Source organism: Prunus dulcis, chromosome 1 (assembly GCF_902201215.1).
Source record: "Prunus dulcis chromosome 1, ALMONDv2, whole genome shotgun sequence".
Classification (NCBI taxonomy): Eukaryota; Viridiplantae; Streptophyta; class Magnoliopsida; order Rosales; family Rosaceae; genus Prunus; species Prunus dulcis.
In genome coordinates, this window is record NC_047650.1 from 7,097,028 (window position 1) to 7,118,129 (window position 21,102).

General features: G+C 37.9%; 2 protein-coding genes across 2 annotated transcripts; one reads left to right on the forward strand and one right to left on the reverse strand.

Annotated features, from left to right (window-relative positions):
- The first annotated feature begins 6,046 nt into the window (after positions 1 to 6,046).
- Positions 6,047 to 13,503, forward strand: LOC117615153. The gene is made up of 10 exons (XM_034344170.1): positions 6,047 to 6,485; positions 8,571 to 8,638; positions 9,685 to 9,755; positions 9,966 to 10,244; positions 11,091 to 11,254; positions 11,355 to 11,410; positions 11,517 to 11,569; positions 11,676 to 11,796; positions 12,631 to 12,728; positions 13,014 to 13,503. Exons 1-10 carry the CDS (start codon positions 6,166 to 6,168, stop codon positions 13,083 to 13,085), a joined length of 1,302 nt encoding a protein of 433 aa, XP_034200061.1. The 5' UTR covers positions 6,047 to 6,165; the 3' UTR covers positions 13,086 to 13,503.
- A 1,238-nt stretch (positions 13,504 to 14,741) lies between these two features.
- LOC117615731 (CBL-interacting serine/threonine-protein kinase 21-like) lies at positions 14,742 to 18,044 on the reverse strand. Its single transcript, XM_034344872.1, has 15 exons — positions 17,712 to 18,044; positions 17,551 to 17,613; positions 17,390 to 17,461; positions 17,169 to 17,276; positions 17,000 to 17,071; positions 16,837 to 16,890; positions 16,564 to 16,689; positions 16,389 to 16,478; positions 16,136 to 16,261; positions 15,929 to 16,036; positions 15,703 to 15,822; positions 15,557 to 15,622; positions 15,383 to 15,457; positions 15,182 to 15,291; positions 14,742 to 15,096 (listed from the first exon to the last, which is right to left on the reverse strand). Exons 1-15 carry the CDS (start codon positions 17,871 to 17,873, stop codon positions 15,039 to 15,041), a joined length of 1,410 nt encoding a protein of 469 aa, XP_034200763.1. The 5' UTR covers positions 17,874 to 18,044; the 3' UTR covers positions 14,742 to 15,038.
- Between the last annotated feature and the right edge of the window lie 3,058 nt (positions 18,045 to 21,102).

Genomic DNA, 21,102 nt, shown 5'->3' on the forward strand with positions numbered 1-21,102 from the left:
AGAAACATAACTCTCCTCCATAGTTTCTTCTAGTTGTAGAGTCCGAGAAATATATATGGGAGAGGGAAAGAGACTCAACTCGCAACTACTACTCAATCACACTCAAATGGGGAAAAAAAAAAAATTATAGAGTATAGCCGGGCGGCTATACTATTGAATTATAATAAATTTGAGTATTTAAAAAGTGTTGCCTTGCGGCTATACTCATTACATATAACTAGCCCCTTGGCACATGCTCATACATGTGCCAATTGGTTTTATTTTTTATTTTTTATTTTTTAAAATTAAAAAAAGATAATATGGGTAGTTATATTCCATAAAAATAGAACCTATTATCTGATTTTTTTTTTAATTTTTAATTTTTAAATATAAAATGTGAATTTACTATATTATCCTCATTTAATTAATTTCAATTCTTAATATTGAATTAATCAAGGACAATTTCTGGTATTTTGAATGTTTCACCATTTTCTGCCTTTTGCTTTATATATATAGATAAATTCGAATATTTTTTAAGGGTATAGCCACTTGGCTATACTCTTTAAATATAATAAATTGGAATATTTAAAGCGTATAGCCGCGCGGCTATATGCATTACATATAATAAATTTGAATATTTAAAAAGTATTGCCGCCCAGCTATACTCTTTAAATATAATAAATTCGAATATTTAAACCGTATAGCCGCAAGGCTATACTCTTTAAATATATATATATATATATATATATATATATAATCTCATTTCGCTATTCGCAACTCAAAAATTCTATAAGGTTTCTCGAAATAGAAATTTCAGTGGTAATCTTCATCTCTCTCTTTCTCGCTTTTTTCTTCTTTTTATTCTCGTATTTCATACGTGCTCTGTGTGTTTGCTTCTCGAGAAACCATGGCAAGATGAGAAAGAATTTCATCAACTGATATACTTTCGCAAGCGTGATTTGCTCAACATATCGCCGACCCTTACCGAAGCTGCTGGAGCCATCATCGATGTGAGTATGTTGTTGAAAGCACTCAAGTTAACATCCATATTTGAATAGCTATTAGAAGAAGCAGACTTTTCGAATTTTGTCATTGGTCTCATATTTGTCACTTGACGCTTCTGCGCACAACAGGAGGAAGGTCAAAGCCTTAAGCTGGGGTACATAAATGGTAAAATTTCAGCTCCTAATGTTGATGATCCAATGTACAAGGATTGGCTTTCTAAAGACCAACTTGTTATGTCATGGATCCTGAATTCCATGGAACCTCAAATTGCAGAAATTTTCAGTTTTTCAGAATCTGCTTTTCACCTATGGGAATCTATCAAGGAGATGTATGGACATCAAAATAATGCTGCTCGAGTCTTTCAATTGCAAAACGACATTGCTGGGATGTCACACCAAGGAAAATCCTTCATTGAGCATCTAGCAAAAATGAAAAGTATGTGGAATGCGCTTGCACTGTATCGTCCTCACACTACAGACCATATGGCAAATTAACAAACAATGTGTACATGATTTTCAAGCTTCTAATGAAAATCAAACAATGTCAGTGGTTAATGGAACCTCTGCTCCAGTGTCAGTGGCTTTTTTTTAATTTTTTCCTTAAATGCTATTAAAAAGAGCCTTTATAACATTTTTACTATAATTTAAAAGTTAACTAAAAGATTTAATTTAAAAAAATTAAAAACAGAAAAACAAACAAACAAACAAAACAGACCGAATAAAAGGCAAGGGCAAGCAAGGGCTGCTACTATTCACGTGAATAGTATCAACCTTGCCATTTGTGGTTCCACCCATGAGGGCAAAGTCTAGGGCAAGTCTAGGGCAATTACTATTCATTGTACTTTATTTCCTATTTTTTTATACTTTAAATCATTAATTTTTGATAATCTTTTGTAATTAAATTTTTGGATACGATTTTCGGATGAGAATCTCGGTTGCCACATGTCTTATTCCAGATAAAATTTTCGGATATTCATTAATAAAAATTATAATCTCAGATTTCCGATAAAATTTTCACCCTCTAAAATTGTGCCACGTGTCCCATGTCAGATAAGATTTTCAGATATTTTTAAAAAATTATAATCTCATATTTCAGATAAGATTTTCCCCCTCTAAAATTGTGCCACGTGTCCCATGTCTGATAAGATTTTCAGATATTTTTTTACAAATAGTGATCTCAGATTTCAGATAAGATTTTCACCCTCTAAAATTGTGCCACGTGTCATCTCTATCTTCTGAATCCTTCTATAAAACTACACCATCAACACCACTCCTCTCACACCATCTCTTATATATTCCTTCATTTCTCAGATTTTACAAAACACATTATACTCTCAATGTCAAACTTCAGGAGGGTGTTGGAGAGGCAACAGAAAGAATGGGAAGAAATCCAGCGTAGACATGAGGAAGAAGATCGGGACGCCGATGAAGAAGAGGAAGAAATGCTTGAAGTAGCGGCGGTGTGTATGATGAATCAATCAAGCCAACACCATCGTCGTCGTTCCCCGAATGTGGACAGACGCAGAGAGTCTCGGGGTAAGAATCTCTTGGAGGATTACTTTATCCCAAATTCGTTATATCCTGCTCATAAGTTTCGAGAGATATATAGAATGCAGCCACATTTGTTCCAAAAAATCATGCATGATATTTGTAATTACGACACATACTTCATTCAAAAGCATGATGCTGTTGGAGTTTTGGGTCTTATCCCGAAGCAAAAACTTACAGCTGCTTTGCGGATGCTTGCTTATGGGGCATCTGCAGAGCAGGGGGATGAGATTGCAAGGATGGGAAAATCTACTATCCTAGAGTGCTTGGTGAGATTCTGTGATGCAGTGGAAAATTTGTACACGAGGGAGTACCTTCGCAAACCCACTTCGAGGGACCTGCAAAGGCTTCTACAAAAAGGAGAGGCTCGAGGTTTCCCAGGAATGATCGGAAGCATCGATTGCATGCATTGGCAGTGGAAGAATTGTCCTACTGCGTGGCAAGGAGAGTATGGGAATCGGAAGGGCCAAAAAAGTATCATTTTGGAGGCTGTAGCTTCATTCGACACTTGGGTTTGGCATGCCTTTTTTGGGGTTGCCGGATCTCAGAATGACCTCAATGTCCTTGGTCAATCCCCGGTGTTCGACGAGGTATTGCGAGGTCATTCCCCCCAGGTCACATACCAAATCAACAATACCGTATACTCTGGTGCGTACTACCTTGCCGACGAAATTTATCCTAGGTGGACGACATTCGTGAAAACAATTCCGAATCCCCAATCCGAGAAGGAAAGAAGCTTTGCTTCCTTTCAAGAAGGTTACAGAAAAGACGTGGAAAGGTGTTTCGGTATCTTGCAAGCTCGTTGGGCAATTATCAGGGGTGCTGCTCGGATGCTAGACGAGGAGGTGCTGAGGAGTATTATGATGACTTGAATCATCCTCCACAACATGATTGTGGAGGATGAGTATGACTACGATGCTCCAGAGGTGTTTGAACCCGATCCTATGAACACGGCGTTGACAAGAATATATGAAAGGCCGATGGGACCAAATGGACTACCAATGGAGCCCGAACCGTTACTTCAGGATGGTCGATTCAACAACCCCATGATTGATCGTTATCAAGAAATGCAATCTTCATATGTTCACGAAAGACGTCAAGTTGACTTGATCGAGCACTTGTGGCAGATGAAAGGCAATCACAATGGATGAAGGCTAGATTCGTGCTTTGTTTGGAATTATGCTTTGTTTTTAATTATGCTTTGTTTTTGTGTGTTGTGTTTTGTGGAATTATTGCGAGGTCTTTTTTATTATTATGCTTTTATGTATGGTTTGTTTTGTGTGTTGTTTGCAATAAATGAAGGTTTGTTTTTAATTAATCTTTGTGAGGAATGCTCAAATGTTTTTAATAAATAGTCCAATTATAGAATGCTTTTTTGATTGAATAAAAAAGAAACAATACAACAAATTAAAGGATAATACAACAATTTAAAAAAAATACAACAATTATAAAAAAAATACAACAATACAATCTAATGGTTTTCATCATTTAGCCAATCCGTATTGCTAGGTCCGTCGTCATGGAAAAGTTTTCTTCTCATCACATCCCTTCGTTTATGCTTCCAATAGGCCTTTGTTTCAGGAGACATATGGCTCGGATCCATGGCCATGATTTTCATCTCTCTCTCATCGTCGTCTTTTTCTTTTGCATGTTGCTTTTCAATTGCAAAGGCTTCCAATCGTGCCTTGTCCGCTTCATCTCTCTTCAAGTCTCTCTCAAATCTTAGAGAGTTGTTCTTAGCTATTTGCTCGAATATTTGAACACAATCAATGTTCGAAGTGGCCCCTCTCTTGGCCTTTGCCGCCTTTCTCCCAATAGGTCTCGGCGGACGGGGGAGTGGTGACTCCGTTTCCATTGGGGAGTCTAATGGCGAATCGGTTGATGGCGATTCGTGGAGCGGCGTCTCATGCAACACAACCGGGGGTGCAGTAGGAATAATTTTGAATCTGGAACAATCCTTGACAATTTCCCAACATTGGAAATGCACAAAACTTTTTTTCCCTTGCCCCGTGGCACCGAACCACATTTGTGCTTGTATGATCTATTCAAAATAAATAATTGGAAGTGCATTAAAAAAATATACAATGCAAGAAATTATAAACTATTTTGAAATGCAAGAATAAAATTGATTATGTAAATAAATATAGACAAATTGAAAATGCAAAAACAAAAATAAAGATTATGCATGAAATTATAAACTATTTTGAAATGCAAGAATAAAATTGATTATGTAAATAAATAAAGCCAATTAGGAAATGCAAAAATAAAATAAACATTGTGCAACAAAAAATAAATAGAATATGCAATAAAAAAAAGTTACATTAAATTGATTAAAATGGCAATTAAAAATATTTTACCTCATCGGAAAGATTCGCACCGCTCCGAATGTTCTCCTTTGCTTTTGTCAAGGCATTTCTCCATTTCCCTAACTCTTTGTTTAGAATTTTCCATCTACTAGACAAAGCCATTTCGGTCCGAATGGAACCCGATCTTTGACAAAATTCTCCATGAATTTTGCTCCACATATGATGGAACTTCATCTCATTGCCCGTGATAGGGTCATGACTAACGCTCACCCAAGACTCGCACAATGCAATATCTTCCTGGGTTGACCACGAGCCTACGATTTCAACAGAAGATGCCATTTGTTTATTTTCTACAAATGGAAAGTAGTACAAAAATGTGAGTGGATAGTAAAAAATATTGGAAGGAGAAGAGTTTGTATGGAATTGGTGTGGAAAGTGGAAAATATGAGTAGAGAGTAAAAAATATTGGAAGGAGATGAGTTTGTATGGAGATTTGGTGTGGAAAATGAATTATGTGAGTGGAGAGTAGAAAATATTGTATGGAGAAGAAATTGTATGAAGATTTGGTGTTGAAAGTAGATAAAATGGTTAGGTATTTATAGGGAAAAAATACATAAATTTTTGGTATTTTTTTAAAAAAAATTTCTTTTTTCGGATTTTTTTAAAATTTTTTTGGCCAAAAAAATGAGAACCGTAGGATTGCTGAAAAAAATTCCAATCGGAGCCACCCGGTGCTGACACGTGGCAGGTTACCGTTGGTGCTGCGTCACCTGAACTCGGGCTCGAGCCCAGTCGATTTTCGCCCTTGGGCCTGCCCGGGCTCGTGGGACCCGCAGCTTGCCCGGGCTGCTTTGGCTGCGCTGGAGGGACACTTGGGCTGCAAGGGGCCTGTTGCCCGGGCCAAACTCCTTGTGCTGAAGTTGCTCTTAGACTTTGTCCTCATAGGTGGAGTTGCTCTAAGGGATTTGTGTATCTTGCAGCATCAGAGCAGGCGCTTGGCTGGGTCATCATTGACTGAAATGCCCAAAAATAATACCACGTGATTATATAATGATTTTTTGGGTCAAGACCACGTGCTTATATTACTGGATTGATCTTTCACAACATGCACAGACCATTTGCAAAGCTGATTTAATCAAAACAAAAATAGAAAAAGGATCAATATTAAATAATTTTTTATTTGATTTCTGAATATACCAACAAAAAAAGAAAAAACCGCGCCCTACATTCGTTCACTGCTTTCATCGACAGCAGCTTCCATTTCACTGCTCATACTTTACTCAACGCTTTTTCATACCCCAATCTCTCTCTTTCTTTCTCTAAAACACATGATCGCGGCCATTTCTCCCCTCCATTCCGCAACCACGGTCCACGCTGCCAACCCGACCCGAAAGCACCGCTCTTGCGAGGCCCTCTGCTGCAGCGGCAACCTAGGGTTTCGGTCCTCTGAGCGTAGGCGGTGGGTAAACCCGACCCGGATGGAGTTGCTGAACCGAATTATAGGCGGCGGAGGCTGCTTCAGGGACCCTAGCCGCCGGGAGATTAAGGTGGAGATCGACAGCGGCGGCGAGGATGTCTTCGCCGCCAACCCCAAGGGCAGCGCTGTGCCTGAACATCTTGTCATTATGGTCAATGGAATCATCGGCAGGTTCGCCTTTCCCATTTTAATTTGTGGGTTGATAAAATGTACTTTTTTTTTTTCTTCAGTATATGTGGAGATATGTGTAAAATTATAGTTATATATGTGATTGTTAAAGTAGAATTGGAAATGGTATGCCTCATTGGAATGAAGCAATCTAAAAGATAATTAAGATTGCTTTCAGTACTTTATTCTGTAGACTAATAGAAACGTGGGTTTTGTATTGTGCTCTGCTTGTTTTTTGACAGCTCGACTCAGTGAAAGAGACGAGCCAAAATCAAGGAAAATATTAAGCTTGTTAAAAAAAATACAAATCAAGCTTTAACTTTGATATGCTTGATTTGCAAAACTTGTGAGCAGTTCAAATTTCATCACGACGAGGCCACTTGAGTTCGACTTGAGTGCTGGATGGCTCATAGTAAGACTCATCCTTTGCTTATGTCCAAGCGAAGCCAAGACAAGCTCAAGCTTGGCACATCCCACATTCAAACCAAACCAAGCTCAACCTTGGAAAGAAATATTCAAGCCAAGCTTGAGCTAAGCTCGAGTACATTTATGTTGAGCCAAGCCTAAACACTCCATCACTTGGCTTGGTTTAGCTCATTTCTATGAAGCACGGATATGCCAGTTTAGCTTTGTATCCTGTATTGGATACGATACGCTCCGATACGCATCGGATACATATTGGAGACAATGGATACGTTTTCTGACACACGGATACGTGTATCCAGCATGCCGGACACGGTCAGATACGTCTGTAGAAATTTAGATGGGCATAGGAATCTGGAGAATAACCTGTGATGGGTTTTTTGATTGTATTGCAACTCTTTATATTGTTTACAGTTGACTTGTACATAAAGTATATACAGAAACTCTGATTGGCTGTAGGATGAAGGAGATTTGATCCTGATTGAGACCTATGTTTTTCAATTTTTTAGAGTTTTTGGATGATCTTTTAAAATCTTTAAAGTTTGATTGAAATGAATGTTATTTAAAATATTTTTTAATTATATATATTACTACATATTAAATTTTTAATATATATTTTTAATTGTCATATCCATGACGTATTGTATCCTAGTTTTTAGAGATTTTCCGTATCACCGTGTATCCGTGCTGCATAGGCTCATTTAGAGTATCCACAATGGACTCCCCAAACCACCTCCTTAGATAAAATTTAGGGAGGAAGTGAGAAAACCCACCTCCAACCATGCTCCCTATCCAACTCCTAAAATAGGGACACCTCTAGGAGCTCCTAAATTTGAGAAGAGAGAAAGGACTCCTAGTGGCTTCTATAATTAAATGCTTCTTTACTTTAATGGTATTTTAAGTATTTATTTAATGCTAACAATTTATTTTTTATATGAAGAGGGAGCATTTATGCTAAACTAAAAAAAGAAATAAATCATTTATGATTCCATAAACTAGGAAGCATGGTTGGAGTTGAACTTTTATAAGGAGCTCCTAAAATAGCTTTCTAGTGTTGTTAGCTAAATTTTAACTAGAACATAAGGAGCATCATTGTGGACGGTGGATGCTCTTACACCCCTAAACTTACTATTGCCTCTTTGGGATTTTTAATAGTCTCTGTGTGTGTGCGCTGGGCATTTAGGATAAACTAGTTGCTGCATCTCTATCAGGTTGTCTAGTTTGATATAAATTTGTCACTCCTATATCTTTTTAAATGAATTGAATCGTTCATGGTTTGGGTTCTTCAGTTCTCTCTTTCAACAGTGTAGGATTTTCATGGTTCAATTTTTGTGTATTCAAATTTTTTGTAAACCTGTTTTTAACATAGAGTAGAGCCTTGTGAAAAAGAAAAACTATATAAAATGGTGTAGAACTCAAAGCCTGCCCCTCAAAAGGGATGCACAGACAAAGAATTGGTTGAATCTCATCCTTCAAATTACTTTTGTAGCGTTATCTTCTGTACCCATCTGTGATTTCAAACGGTATATATCTTCTTTCTATTAAAGATACTCCTTTGTAAATATTCTAAATTCTTATGTTGTCCTTCCCTGACTAATCATGCTGTTTGTCATTTTTTAAGCATGCTTTTGCTGCATCTCATTTGAAATTTTTCTGTGATTTCAGTGCTTCAGACTGGAGATATGCTGCAGAACAGTTTGTGAACAAGCTTCCTGATAAAGTAATTGTGCACCGTGAGTGCTTCTTGTCACTTATGATTTCCTCTCTACATGTGCACCAAATATACTAAGCAATTAAATATATTAGATTCTTTTCTATTTGTAAACATTTATTCCTTCTTTCCAAGTCTGTTCTGAATCTGAACTACATAATACATCTGGCAGTAGTTTCCTCCATCCACCTTATACTAAATGTTCAAACGAATTGAACGTGTCAGTGAAGGTCAAATAAGGCACAATGGTAAACAACCCAACTTTAATTCCCAACGTTTCCTTTCCACACTCATGGTATGCTCACTTTAGAGTTTACACATTGTTCTCTTTTTTAAGCAAGGGTGTGGCACCTTTTCTTGGGACATGTAAGTTGGGATAAGTAGCATTCTCCATTAATAAATCAAAGATGAAATCAATTAAATGAATTATCTTTGGCTCGCAATGAATTGGGCATGGCCATCAACCACCTGCAACTTGGCCCTGCCTCCACTGCCCATGCTCGAAAATTCATCTTAGAGTACCCCTATCCCCCCAACTCCCAATTACTCCAATTATGAAACTATATCAAAGGTGTAGTTGAGTTGAACCATTAGAGTTAAACAAGCCAACATTCGCAGAGACAAATTTACAACACAAAGTTCAAATCAAATAATATGAAGACAATGCTTGAGGCTCCTCTCGATGACACTTTGGTGTTTCAAGATGGGAGAGGAATTTCGAATTTGTTTGCTGGGATGACATCTGTCTTGCTTAAACCTTGTTATGTTTTAGCCCATCTATAGTCTTGTATAAACCAGGAAATCCGAACAAAGTTTGATTTAAAGCGAGATAATAGTTTGCAAAGTTAAAGCAAGATGGCTTCTGTCTTTCATTTGAAAATAATAATAATAATTGCCGATGCTCTTCTGTATCTGATATTTGTTTATTGATGCTGTAATACGGTATAAAAGCTGTTAATAATCAAAAAAATCAAATTCTACAAGTTCCTCCTTTGCTGCAAATTTAGTGTAGGAATCACAGTCTTATCCAGAATGCATGATTTTTCTGACTTGGTATTTTGCCCGCAGGCAGTGAATGTAACTCTTCAATGATGACATTTGATGGTGTTGACATGATGGGTGAAAGGCTAGCCGAAGAGGTATTTGGAAATAGCATATTTTGTCCTCATGTTTTAGCGTAGCTCCCTTGGTTTATGAAACTATCCTCAAGTGGGTATTTTTTTTTTTAATGAAATTGACATGTATAGTACTCACCAATATGAGAAAACTGCAAAGACAAATACCAATGTTAGAAAGTTTTTATTTGAACTTTATTAAAATCTTGAATTCTAGAATAATATGTGATGCAGGTGTTAGCTGTTGTCAGAAATAGGTCTGAGGTGCGGAAAATATCATTTGTGGCTCACTCTTTAGGAGGGTTGGTTGCAAGGTATGCCATCGGGAGGCTCTACGAACGTTGTCCAAAATCTGAACCCTCAGGTCATAATGGTAATTGCTTAATTGAAGGGCATACAAATAATTTGACACAATCCCTTGACAAGCCTCACCACGGTACAATTGCTGGACTGGAACCAATGAACTTTATAACATTCGCAACACCACATCTTGGTTCAAGGGGAAATAAACAGGTAGATCAAGTAACTGTTGTGTTTGCTATGGATAAACAAAAATTGAACATTTATGCACACAAAGGTGGTTGCTAGAAATCTTTTGTCCTTTCATAGTGGAAATAAACAGGTAGATCAAATAACTGATGTGTTTGCTATGGATAAAGAAAAATTGAACATTTATGCACACAAAGGAGTTTGCTAGAAAGATGTTGTCCTTTCATAGTCGAAGTAAACAGGTAGATCAAGTAACTGTTGTGTTTGCTATGGATAAACAAAAATTGAACATTTATGCACACAAAGGTGTTTGCTAGAAATCTGTTGTCCTTTCATTGTGTGTGTGTGTGTGTGTGTGTGTGTGTGTGTGTGTGAGAGAGAGAGAGAGAGAGAGAGAGAGAGAGAGAGAGAGAGAACAAAGGTGTTGGCTAGGGAAGCTGTTGTCCTTTCATAGTGTGTGTGTGAGTGTCTGTGTGTGCGCATGTGTGAAAGAGTGAGAGACAGAGACACAGAGCGAGCCTTCTTTTTTCTATATGTTTAGTTATTTTCTATATTCTATTTAAATTCTCAAGTTTCTACATTTTTATTTATCATTCAAATGTTTACTATTGATTTTTAGTAATTCGTTTTGTGATTTGAAGGATATGCTTGGTTTGACAACTGATTAGATAAGCATTGAAATATGTAGTGTTGACAAGTGGCTGGTTGTTGAAGGTTTCCTAATGTATTTGTTACTTCCATTCTATATTAGAGAATCTTCTCAGTAAATATAGAGAATTTGTGCACTGTTATTATACACCTCTATTTCTAATTGATTATCACATTTGTTTTGTGAACTTGAACTCTGTTTTGTTAACTTTGTTTCCACAGCTCCCATTTCTCTGTGGTCTTCCTTTTCTTGAGAGAAGAGCTTCTCAAACTGCGCACTTTATTGTTGGGAGATCCGGGAAGCATCTCTTCCTAACAGATGATGATGATGGCAGACCTCCTCTTCTTCTTCGAATGGTTAATGACTCTGATGACCTAAAATTCATGTTAGTAATACTATGTCCATAATGCTCATTGATTTCATAAACATTCAATTATAATCAGTTTTGTCAATGGTAATACAATATTTTTCTCTGGCATGCGCAGATCAGCATTACGTGCATTTAAGCGCCGTGTGGCATATGCTAATGCAAATTACGATCGTATCCTTTTTCGGCTTTATATTGCTTTGAAAATATTGATATCTCTCATACATTGTTTATATGTTTAGAACCATGAATGTCTTGTTTAAGTTCACTGATTTTTAAGATATGGTTGGGTGGAGAACATCTTCAATCCGGCGTCAAGATGAACTTCCCAAGGTAAGGCTTCCTTGTTTCCCTTTCCACGTCATACCTGTTCAGGTTTTATATATCGGTTATGTTCCAAACTCACTCCAATACTTTTTTTTTCATTGCTTATTTGCAGTCCAATCTCCTTGGAACCAATGAGAGATATCCGCATATTGTATATGTCAAGCAAGAAACTTTTGATGATATTCATACGAAAGCCTCTTCATGTGCTCAAGACCAAAAAATAGACTTGGAAGGTTTGTCAAACTTTTTATCTGCTTGGTTGTGTTAACTGTTGGAATAACTCAGGGACCTGGGCTTTGGGCCAGATTGTGTGGCTGGTTAGGTCCTAAGTTTATGTCTTTCCACCCAATAAGGACAAAACTGTTTAAGTTGTGTGCCTAGCAATGGGCCTTTTGCAGAGACATGGGCCATTTTTTTGAAATGGTAAAACAATTAGCAGATGGGCAAGTAGGACAGCAGTGGTGTATTCTGTAGTAGTCTTTATATTGTGTTAACGTACATAGATACTTCTTGTTGAACCATGCATTCTGCACACTATCATGTTAATAGACACTGGAATAGCGGTTATTTGGGCAAGGAGAGAAATAGGAGTGGTCATCATGGGAGACACAGAAGGGGAAACTAATGACAACCTCTTCATCATTTATAACTTTAGTATTTCGTTTTTTGAGAAAAGGTCCTATCCTTCAATATCATGATTGGGTCGGCCAGGCCAGATCATGAAAAGGAGTCAGCTGTCTGCGCGAGTCACCTTCTTCTAGGCTCTGCTGTATTACTGTATTTGGGGTTTATATGCAATGAGAATGACATAACTCATCTGTCCTTAAACAACACTTCAAAGCCTGAAGTCAGAGTTGCCTGAGTGCAGCAGTGCCAGATACATACTAATTTTCCTTTCCAACATGCTTTTTACCGCCTGTTACACATGTTCCCTTTGTCCCTCATAATTGACTTCAGGACAGAGTACTGTTTCTTACAATGATTTCAGGTTGTCTTATGTTATATATTTAAATTCTTTTCTGGTTTACTTCCAGTTTTAAATAGTATTTTTCATTTCTTGTGTATAGAGGAGATGATTAGAGGCCTTACTCAGATACCTTGGGAACGTGTGGATGTCAGCTTTCAAAAAAGTCGACAACGATATATTGCTCATAATACCATTCAGGCAAGTTTTGGTTGGCTCTATGGCTATGACTAATTGGTGGCATGTGCACAGATAATTTTTGGTTTTATACAAAATACTGAAGGAAGCATTTTAACTTTGAGCGGATATATAGGCAGACTGCTATATGGTAGAAGTTAGTTTCTAGATTTTAACCCCTTTTAAGGCATAGAACTTGTCCAAGTTCCTAATGAACTATACTAGTAACAACTTTATTGTCATAGAGAAGCATTTGGTGTTGTGTGTTTTCCTTTTCTTATATATATCTACTCCCTCGTGCCCATACAGGTGAAGAGTTACTGGTTGAATTCTGATGGTGCAGATGTGGTTTTCCATATGATAGATTACTTCCTTCTCTAAGTCTTCTTTAAGTTTGATTTTTTATTTCTTCCAATACGTGATTCAACAATGGATTAGACTGCTGCTTTATTAAATTTATCAATTTTAAAGCTTGTCATGTACATTTTCACCTATGAAGATACTGTGATGTATATTTGATATTGTGATGTATATTTGTCAAATGTAAATGCAGAGATGTATGTAAGGTCTCATTATTGTTGCAAGCCATGTCCAAGTTGTTAGTTTCTGCATGAATACCTTTATTTTGTAATCAAACCCTTATACTGGCCCTTTGTAATTAAATTGAAGCCATGGAATAGATGACTCTCATTTTGTGCTGGACTTCATTTTAAAGTTGATTTACGTAACTTGCGGTGTAACCAAAATGTACTCTTAAAGAATTATTTCAGCCTTCAATTTATATTAGTAGTTTGTAATTGATCTCCTTGGCCCTTGAAATTTTGATAAACTTTGTATTAGAAAAAGTAGTCCTTGCGCACTGGCTGTGTTATTCATGTTGTACTTGAGAATGATAAAAGGTTTCTCAGTTTGAAAATCTGGCACAAAAAATTTGGCCACATTTGAGGAAGTTGTGAAGATAATCATGCTCTTAACGTCAGTAGGAATTAACTCAGTGACTGGAAGCCTTGAGGCCGTATGGTCCGAGTACCCTTTCTTAAGAACCAACCAATTACAGCAGTAGAAACTGTACTGAACTTTTAAGTAGCTGTACATACTTTATCCACTGCTAAACTTGCTTCTAAAATTTAGTGAGGAAATAGGAGTTCTATGTAGTAGGAGAATTTTTTAATTAAAAAAGTCATTCACCACAACCGCCACGACAAGCACGGACGGCATCCACTGCAACCACTACCATAAGCATGCCACGGCTGCCATCACCACTGCCCTTGCCAGTGCCAGTTGTGGTGGTTGCGACGGCACCAACCATCCTCGCCAGTTAGCACCACTAGCGCCACCCTGTCTCCACCGCTTATCTCTGCTGCTGGCTCCACCGTCGCCACTACCTTTCCCTTGCTTCCACCACTAGTAATGCCATGCCACCATCACAACCTTTCCACCTACACGCTGTTGTCACCACACCCACCACACAACAGCCCCACCACCACCATAACTGCCACCTTCAACACCACCACCGGAACCAATAGCGCTGCCCCTACAGCTGCCACTGCTACCACCACCAGCATTCCCCATCCCTGACATCACCCCAACCCCAACCTCACCACCACCAACATGGCACTTAAATTTCATACTATAGCTTGTATTAAGATTTGTATTGTTGTTTGGATTATGATATAAATTTGTTAGTTTGGGATACAATGGGTCAATTAGTTCATGGAGAAAACAGGGTATAATGGTTTTAAAATATGATCTGTTATGCTGAACTAGTTTAAGCTATATTGATTTGGATTGTTGAAGAAAGTATATTTGGAGCTTGAATATGGAGTCAGGTTGTAGATAAAAAATCAAATCTACTCTGGAAAAAAAAAAAAAAATCAAGGCTAGAACTTGTAAATCTTCGAAAATTGCCTTCGTCACAGCAGGAAAATAGTGCTTTTGGATTGTGACGTGTTTTGTAAACAAGAAGAGAAAAGTGCTTTTGGATCGTTTAAGAAAGCTGTTTTTGCTTGAATATGAATCTATCTTTGGACAAATATATAAATCTGGTTTCAACAAATCAAGGTGCCTGTAAATTTTAATTCTTATCATCTTCAGGTAACATATTTTGTCTGAGCAGTACAACAGGTAAAAATTATAAAAATTAATACACAATAGAATTGAAAGCAATCAAAACGTTCTGCTCTTCTTTTCTTCCGGCCAGCGAGCAAAAAAGCTTTCCAGAAATCAGGTTTATTTTTTATGGTTCGTATTAATCTGCATTTACAGCTTCCTTTAGGAACCATCAGTAACTTGGTCATGAGAAAACAAAAAACAAAAAAATCAAGAAGAAGCTACTCAAGACGATGAATAGCCACGGTGGTCTTTAATTTTTCTGGAATTTGTCTCTTCAGAGCTGCATATAATGATTGAAAAATAGTTTGTCAGCCAGCTGCAGCAATCCATGTTATATACTTGTAGTGATCATTGCAGAATAATACCTTTCTTTTTTTGGGATACTTTGGCTTTGAATGCTGACCACATCAGCCTCTTGCATTTGTGTTGAAACAGCAGGTTCCTCTCTCAGCTGACTTGATAAACTCTTACAGAACTGAACATTTTCAACATAATGTTGTCTGAGTAAGTAAACAATTTCTTAAATTCTAAATGCAAAAACAAGCTCATGGATATGGTCATTATACTTCTCTGTATGTTCCGAGCTCCCCCGCAGATCTTGATATTTCTACGACGCAATTAGTCGGAGCAACTTCAATCACCTGCCAGTTTCCACTCGAGTTCGTCAGCATACAAAAGATTGAAATTAAAATCCTTCATTCATATGATATGAGTCAGACAAATGTATGACAATTACTCACCTCTGCTGATATGTCAACATATGATCTAGAGCATCTATTCATAATCTGTTTTGCATGCATTTTCATCTGATGAAAATAAATCATTAGTTTGCAGGAACTCTGAAAACAGGAAAGAAAAAGAAAGCAATAATATAAGTTTCCTGTACCCTTAAGTTTTTCGTTCTTTCGACCGAAAGGCTCACATCCATTGCAGCAGCTTCTATTTTCTTTATGGTTTCATTAATCGTAAGCTTGGATCCAATCCTTGTTTTCTGCTTGTTTTCATCCTAAACTAAGATTGCAGTTCAACAATATTCATTATACGCCCCAAAAAAAAAAAAAAAAGCAGGATAGATATTATAGCAAATCTATTTCTTTTCATAGCGGACTTGCCTCTTCCTCGAAAAGACCTGACAAATCGAGATCATTTGACATGGCTATCAATTGGAATGCATTTATAAAACTTGCGGATTTTGGGATTTTTGTCTCCATGTCATTCTCCTGCGAGGAACAAATAACAACATTAACACAAATATGACATTTGGTATTAAAAGTGTGATTATAGCATTTCCTCTCTAGTGCTATTATGGTGGAGCTTACCTCAGTTGAATCAAAAGCAGCATTGACATCATCTAAATGTATTTTATCGTCACTATTGTTTCCACATGAAGGCATATAATCCTTTTGAAACCATTCAATTTCCATGATCTTTGGTATTGTTATTCTCTGCTTTGATAAAGGAAGCATATCAGACAATGTACTCTATGAAAGATATGATCAGTCAACACGGTAAATTTTGCATTATTCAACGAAAAATGCTTTAAAGCGTGGAACAAATGTGGCAGAGCTATACCGTTTCAGGATTTGGATCAAGTATTCTGGAGATCAGCTTCTTTTGGCTTTCTGTAAACCACTTTGGAAATGTGTAATCTGCTCTGCAAATCTATCCATGGGCAGAAGTTTCAGATACAGGTAATTTGTTTGTATTCGAAATGGGGATTTGCTTATTGGATGCTTTTGAAGTATACCTTTCTATATAAACTCATCAAGCTAGAGTCATCAAATGGTAGATTACCAGCAAGTAATTCAAAAAGAATCACTCCACAAGACCAAACATCTGCAGCTGCTCCGTCATAGACCTTATTGACAAGCAGCTGTTCATGAATAATGAAGGCGATCAACCACATAACGAAGTGAAATTCAGGTATGAATTTTGTACATTACAATGGCTAGTCATTTTGAGCTGATAATTTTTCTTTCTATGCACAACTTCACAAAACGTAATTTGATTTGCTACATACCTCAGGAGCAACATAACTTGGAGATCCACATTTTGTTGACAACAGGTCACCAGGCTGTTGATCATCAGAATTTCAGCAAAGCACCAATTTTTATTGTCAGATTTTAGGACTTGTAAATAAATAATGGCTCAAGAACATAAGGAATTTGCAAAATTGTCTCTACCTTACGCAATGCACTTAGTCCAAAATCGGATATCTTCAGGCTCCCCTTACCGCACAAAAGCAAGTTTTCTGGCTGTATAATATGCCATAGTCCTTGTCAGTTCCTGGTCCTCCCCTGTGGGAAATTTTCGCAAAATGATGCGCATGGTTGTGTTCTAGTTTTTACTCACCTTTAGATCTCTGTGATATACACCTTTGTTGTGACAGTAGTCCACTGCATCAATCAATTGCTGAAAAAGCTTTCTTGCCTCTCCTTCACTAAATCTTTTGGCATACGACTTTTTTTAAATAAAAAAAAAAACAAAAGAAATTCAAATTACTATACACATGAAAAAGCTAGCTACCCAAAAAATTCTCGTTGGCTCAGAGATGAAGGGTAGATGAGTCTCACCATCTTGTCTGAGAGTTGACCTCCAGATACATATTCCATTACTATGTAAATTTTGGTCTTTGTACCAATCACCTATGATCGAAATTCGAAACAAAATCTCTGAATTCATTGAACTCAAAATTTGTATATACCAAACTTTTGTAACTGCTAAAGATATATACCTCATGTATCCTTACAATGTTGGAGTGGTTTAGAAGCTTCATGGTTCTAATTTCTCTCTGTACCTGAAATTTGGGGATAACAAGTTTGTTCAGTTTTTCTTTTTGTCCAAGAAAACAAACAGACGGACAAATCAAATCAAAAGGTTGATTTTGAGTTTTGCCTGATTCTTGAGATTGCTTTCCATGACCATATGCTTATCCAGGACCTTGATGGCAACATACTTGCCATTGGTGCTGTCCAGTGCCAGCTTAACCTTGGCAAAAGTACCTTCTCCAATGGTCCGCCCGAGCTGGTACTTCCCTATGTTGCTGGCAAGTCCCATGTTTCTGAACTCTGAGAGAAGCCAAATAACAAATCAAATCCCCTGCCTTCTTCTTCTCCAACAATATATCTGTTCCTCCTAAATCCCCTGCAAATGCTCCTTATATCCTGGCTGTTGTAAATCTTGTTCGAAAACGAAAAACATTCGATCGAATTCAGGAAGTTGCTCGTGCTTATTTCTAGCTGCCATCGTAATGGCTGAGGTGGTGTGATTATATATGAGGGCTACAATTGACAGAGCACATGTGGTTTCTAACAACTGAGTCCTACAAGTTGAGAGAACTCATTTTCCTTTGTGTGTTTGTGGGGAGAGAGAGAGAGAGAGAGAGAGAGAGAGAGAGAGAGAGAGAGAGAGAGCCAGTCCTTAATTGCATGGAATTTGGAAAGTTCAATGACTAGTTGGCTAGTTGGTATGGACCATGGACAGTAAACGTGTTTTGAATGGAAGGTAGCCGTTGATAAGTAGGGTTTTTCGTGTAGATATGGTCAAGGAGAAAAGGGGCAATATTAATATTGTTAAATATCTTGGAATGACGGTGAGGAATGCAATGTTGTTATCAAAGGAAATTAAGCTGCCTTAACCAATATTAATAGTCTTAAACTCAAACGCATGTTCAAATTTGCCCTCTGCGCAGCGCTTGATATATTATAATTGACCGCCAAATGAAGGATTTTGCGTATACGATTTGTATGTTGATAACTAAACTATATAAAAACAGAAATCAAGTAAATTGATTAAACCAAAAAAAAAAAAAAAAAAAAAACGAGTCATCATTAAAATCAAAAATTTAACACCCAAACCCTAAATTATAAAAAGCTAACAATAACAATTGAAATTGGAAATTAAATAAAAATTAAGAGAGAAACTTACTAATATTAAAGAACCCATTGGATATAGGTTAATACAATTTTTTTCATCACCAAATTTAGCACTACTCTAGCTCATACATATGAAACGAAATGAAATCAAGTATATAGTTATAGTTTTCTATTACATAAAGTTTACAAGGGCGGCAAATATTAGCTGACTAAAGCGAATTTTTACGCTGCATCCAAATTCAAATCCTCATTCCCTTAATTTAAATTAGAAAAATAAAATATCAATTATATCAAAAAAGTACAAGGATTAGCGGTTTGTGCATGGCACCATTTGTACTGAAATGGTCATATTTGAAGGCAAACCTATTTGTGCAAATAATCACACGGGAGAATATTCGCTTCTGGATCCTTCAACCTTCGATCTTCCTTCTCTCTCTTCCTCGATTCCTATAAAAAAGATTGGAGTAAATAGACCACACCCGGGGGGTGTTGGCCAAAGGCCCTCCGATGCCTAAGTTAGTTCAAGTGTTTGTAGGAAAACAATAGCTAAGCAAAGGGTACGGAGTTGTATGTAGGTGTAAACCGGGTGGCCGGAGCCGTGTGTGGTGGCCGGAGCCGTGTGGAGAAAATATGGAGAGTGGAGAGGGAGAGAGAGCTTCGGGTATTTTTCTCGGGTATAAGGAGTAGGTTTTTTGAAGTACCTTGAATGATGAATGAGGTCGTCTATTTATAGGAGCCTCGGGCTAGGGTTTCGTAGGGATCGAGTCGGCTTTGATAATATCCGAATTAAATATATTATCTCTTAAGAAGATAATATCTGAATTAAGTGATATTATCTTCTCTTTATTAGGATAATATCTTAATTAATGATATTATCTCTTTAAATAAAGATAATATCATATTAATTAAGATATTTATCCCAATTAATTAACTAGCCAGATAAACTGGTTTAATTAATTAATTTAAGAGATAATCTTCTTTTCCACGTGGTGTGCCCTGATTGGAGACGAAAATATATGCTCCCACAAAGCTCCCATAAAGAAGGAAGGCTGATGTCAAGTCTTCAATAAATGAAGCTGTGACTTCGCGGGCGAAGGATGTGTCACCGTTAAGGAAGAAGCCAAGGATCCTTTCTGTTGAGAAGAGTCAAGTATGAGATGTTCCCCCGTCGTCAGCTAGAGTTAAACATCTCGTTGGTGCAGATAGCAAGCAGATTGGCGATATGCACAATATTTGGGACGTTCCACTCAAGCCTCCTGCAGACAAGCTTGGAGACCGTGATCTGCTCTGTAAAGTAGTCCGTGCGCGATCTAGTTCACCTACTATGAGGCAATGAGATGCAGATATTATTCTTCGAAGTTCGGTCGTCTGCACCAGTCAAAGGATGGAGGTCGAATTGGGAGGTCTTCTCATCTACCCAATCATCATGATCCAGCAGTTAAGTCATGAGATGTCAAGCGTGAAGTAGATTCAGCGTCGTTGACTCATTTGGAGGTAAGGATGGCGGTGACCAAGAAGATGAGAGAGTTATAGGTTTGAGCCGAGGGCTCTTCTGCAACGTCAGCGGCTAATCCCAAGGTGAACAAGTCCACCCCTGCAGGGGATGCAGGCATGTTTAGCTTACGTCTGGAGATGTGTCGATGAGAGTGGCCTGTTTGGCCTACGTCCGGAGACGTGTCAATGAGTATGACCCGTTTGGCCTACGTCCGGGGACGTGTCGATGATAGTAGCCTGTCTGGCATATGTCCGGAGACGTGTCGATGATAGTGGCCTGTTTGGCCTACATCCGGAGACGTGTCGATAAGAGTGGCCCGTTTGGCCTACGTCCAGAGACGTGTCGATGAGAGTAGCCCGTTTGGCCTATGTCCGGAGACGTATCGATGTGTATGACTCGTTTGGCCTACGTCCGAAGACGTGTCGATGATAGTGGCCCGTTTGGCCTACATCCGGAGACGTGTCGATAAGAGTGGCCCGTTTGGCCTACGTCCGGAGACGTGTCGATGTGTATGACCCGTTTGGCCTACGTCCGGAGACGTGTCGATGAGAGTGGCCTGCTTGGCCTACGTCAGGAGACGTGTCGATTGCTTTTGTGAACACTCCATTGGAAAGAAAAGCTTGAACTTGTATTGATGTCTGTGTGACTACATTGCTTGGAACTTCCTTCCATTGAAAGATGATGAAAGGTTTGTCTTCCATAACTTGGTAGCTAGTGACGGCTTGGAAGACGAAAGTCGCGTGCTTGATCTTTCTCTTCTACCCCCTGGTGGTCAGCCCGGGCTCTTAGACTAAGCTAGGATCGTGTTGATCCATATGGCTTTTTTCGTGGAGGCTCATTGTTAGTTGCTTCACAATCCTTGATTTGTTGAATAGCCCCCTTGAGATGAATTCCTTGCAATGCCGTCTTGACTAGA

What these genes read in the sequence shown, in the direction of transcription:
- LOC117615153 (XM_034344170.1), top strand. Translation starts at nt 6,166, where the DNA reads ATGATCGCGGCCATTTCTCCCCTCCATTCCGCAACCACGGTCCACGCT. An exon ending in GTTCAAGGGGAAATAAACAG is followed by an intron (nt 10,245 to 11,090) that starts GTAGATCAAGTA and finishes TTGTTTCCACAG; the next exon opens with CTCCCATTTCTCTGTGGTCT. An exon ending in TCTGATGACCTAAAATTCAT is followed by an intron (nt 11,255 to 11,354) that starts GTTAGTAATACT and finishes TGGCATGCGCAG; the next exon opens with ATCAGCATTACGTGCATTTA.
- LOC117615731 (XM_034344872.1), bottom strand. Translation starts at nt 17,873, where the DNA reads ATGGGACTTGCCAGCAACATAGGGAAGTACCAGCTCGGGCGGACCATT. An exon ending in GACTAAGTGCATTGCGTAAG is followed by an intron (nt 16,891 to 16,999) that starts GTAGAGACAATT and finishes GATGATCAACAG; the next exon opens with CCTGGTGACCTGTTGTCAAC. An exon ending in CTGCTTTTGATTCAACTGAG is followed by an intron (nt 16,037 to 16,135) that starts GTAAGCTCCACC and finishes TGTTCCTCGCAG; the next exon opens with GAGAATGACATGGAGACAAA.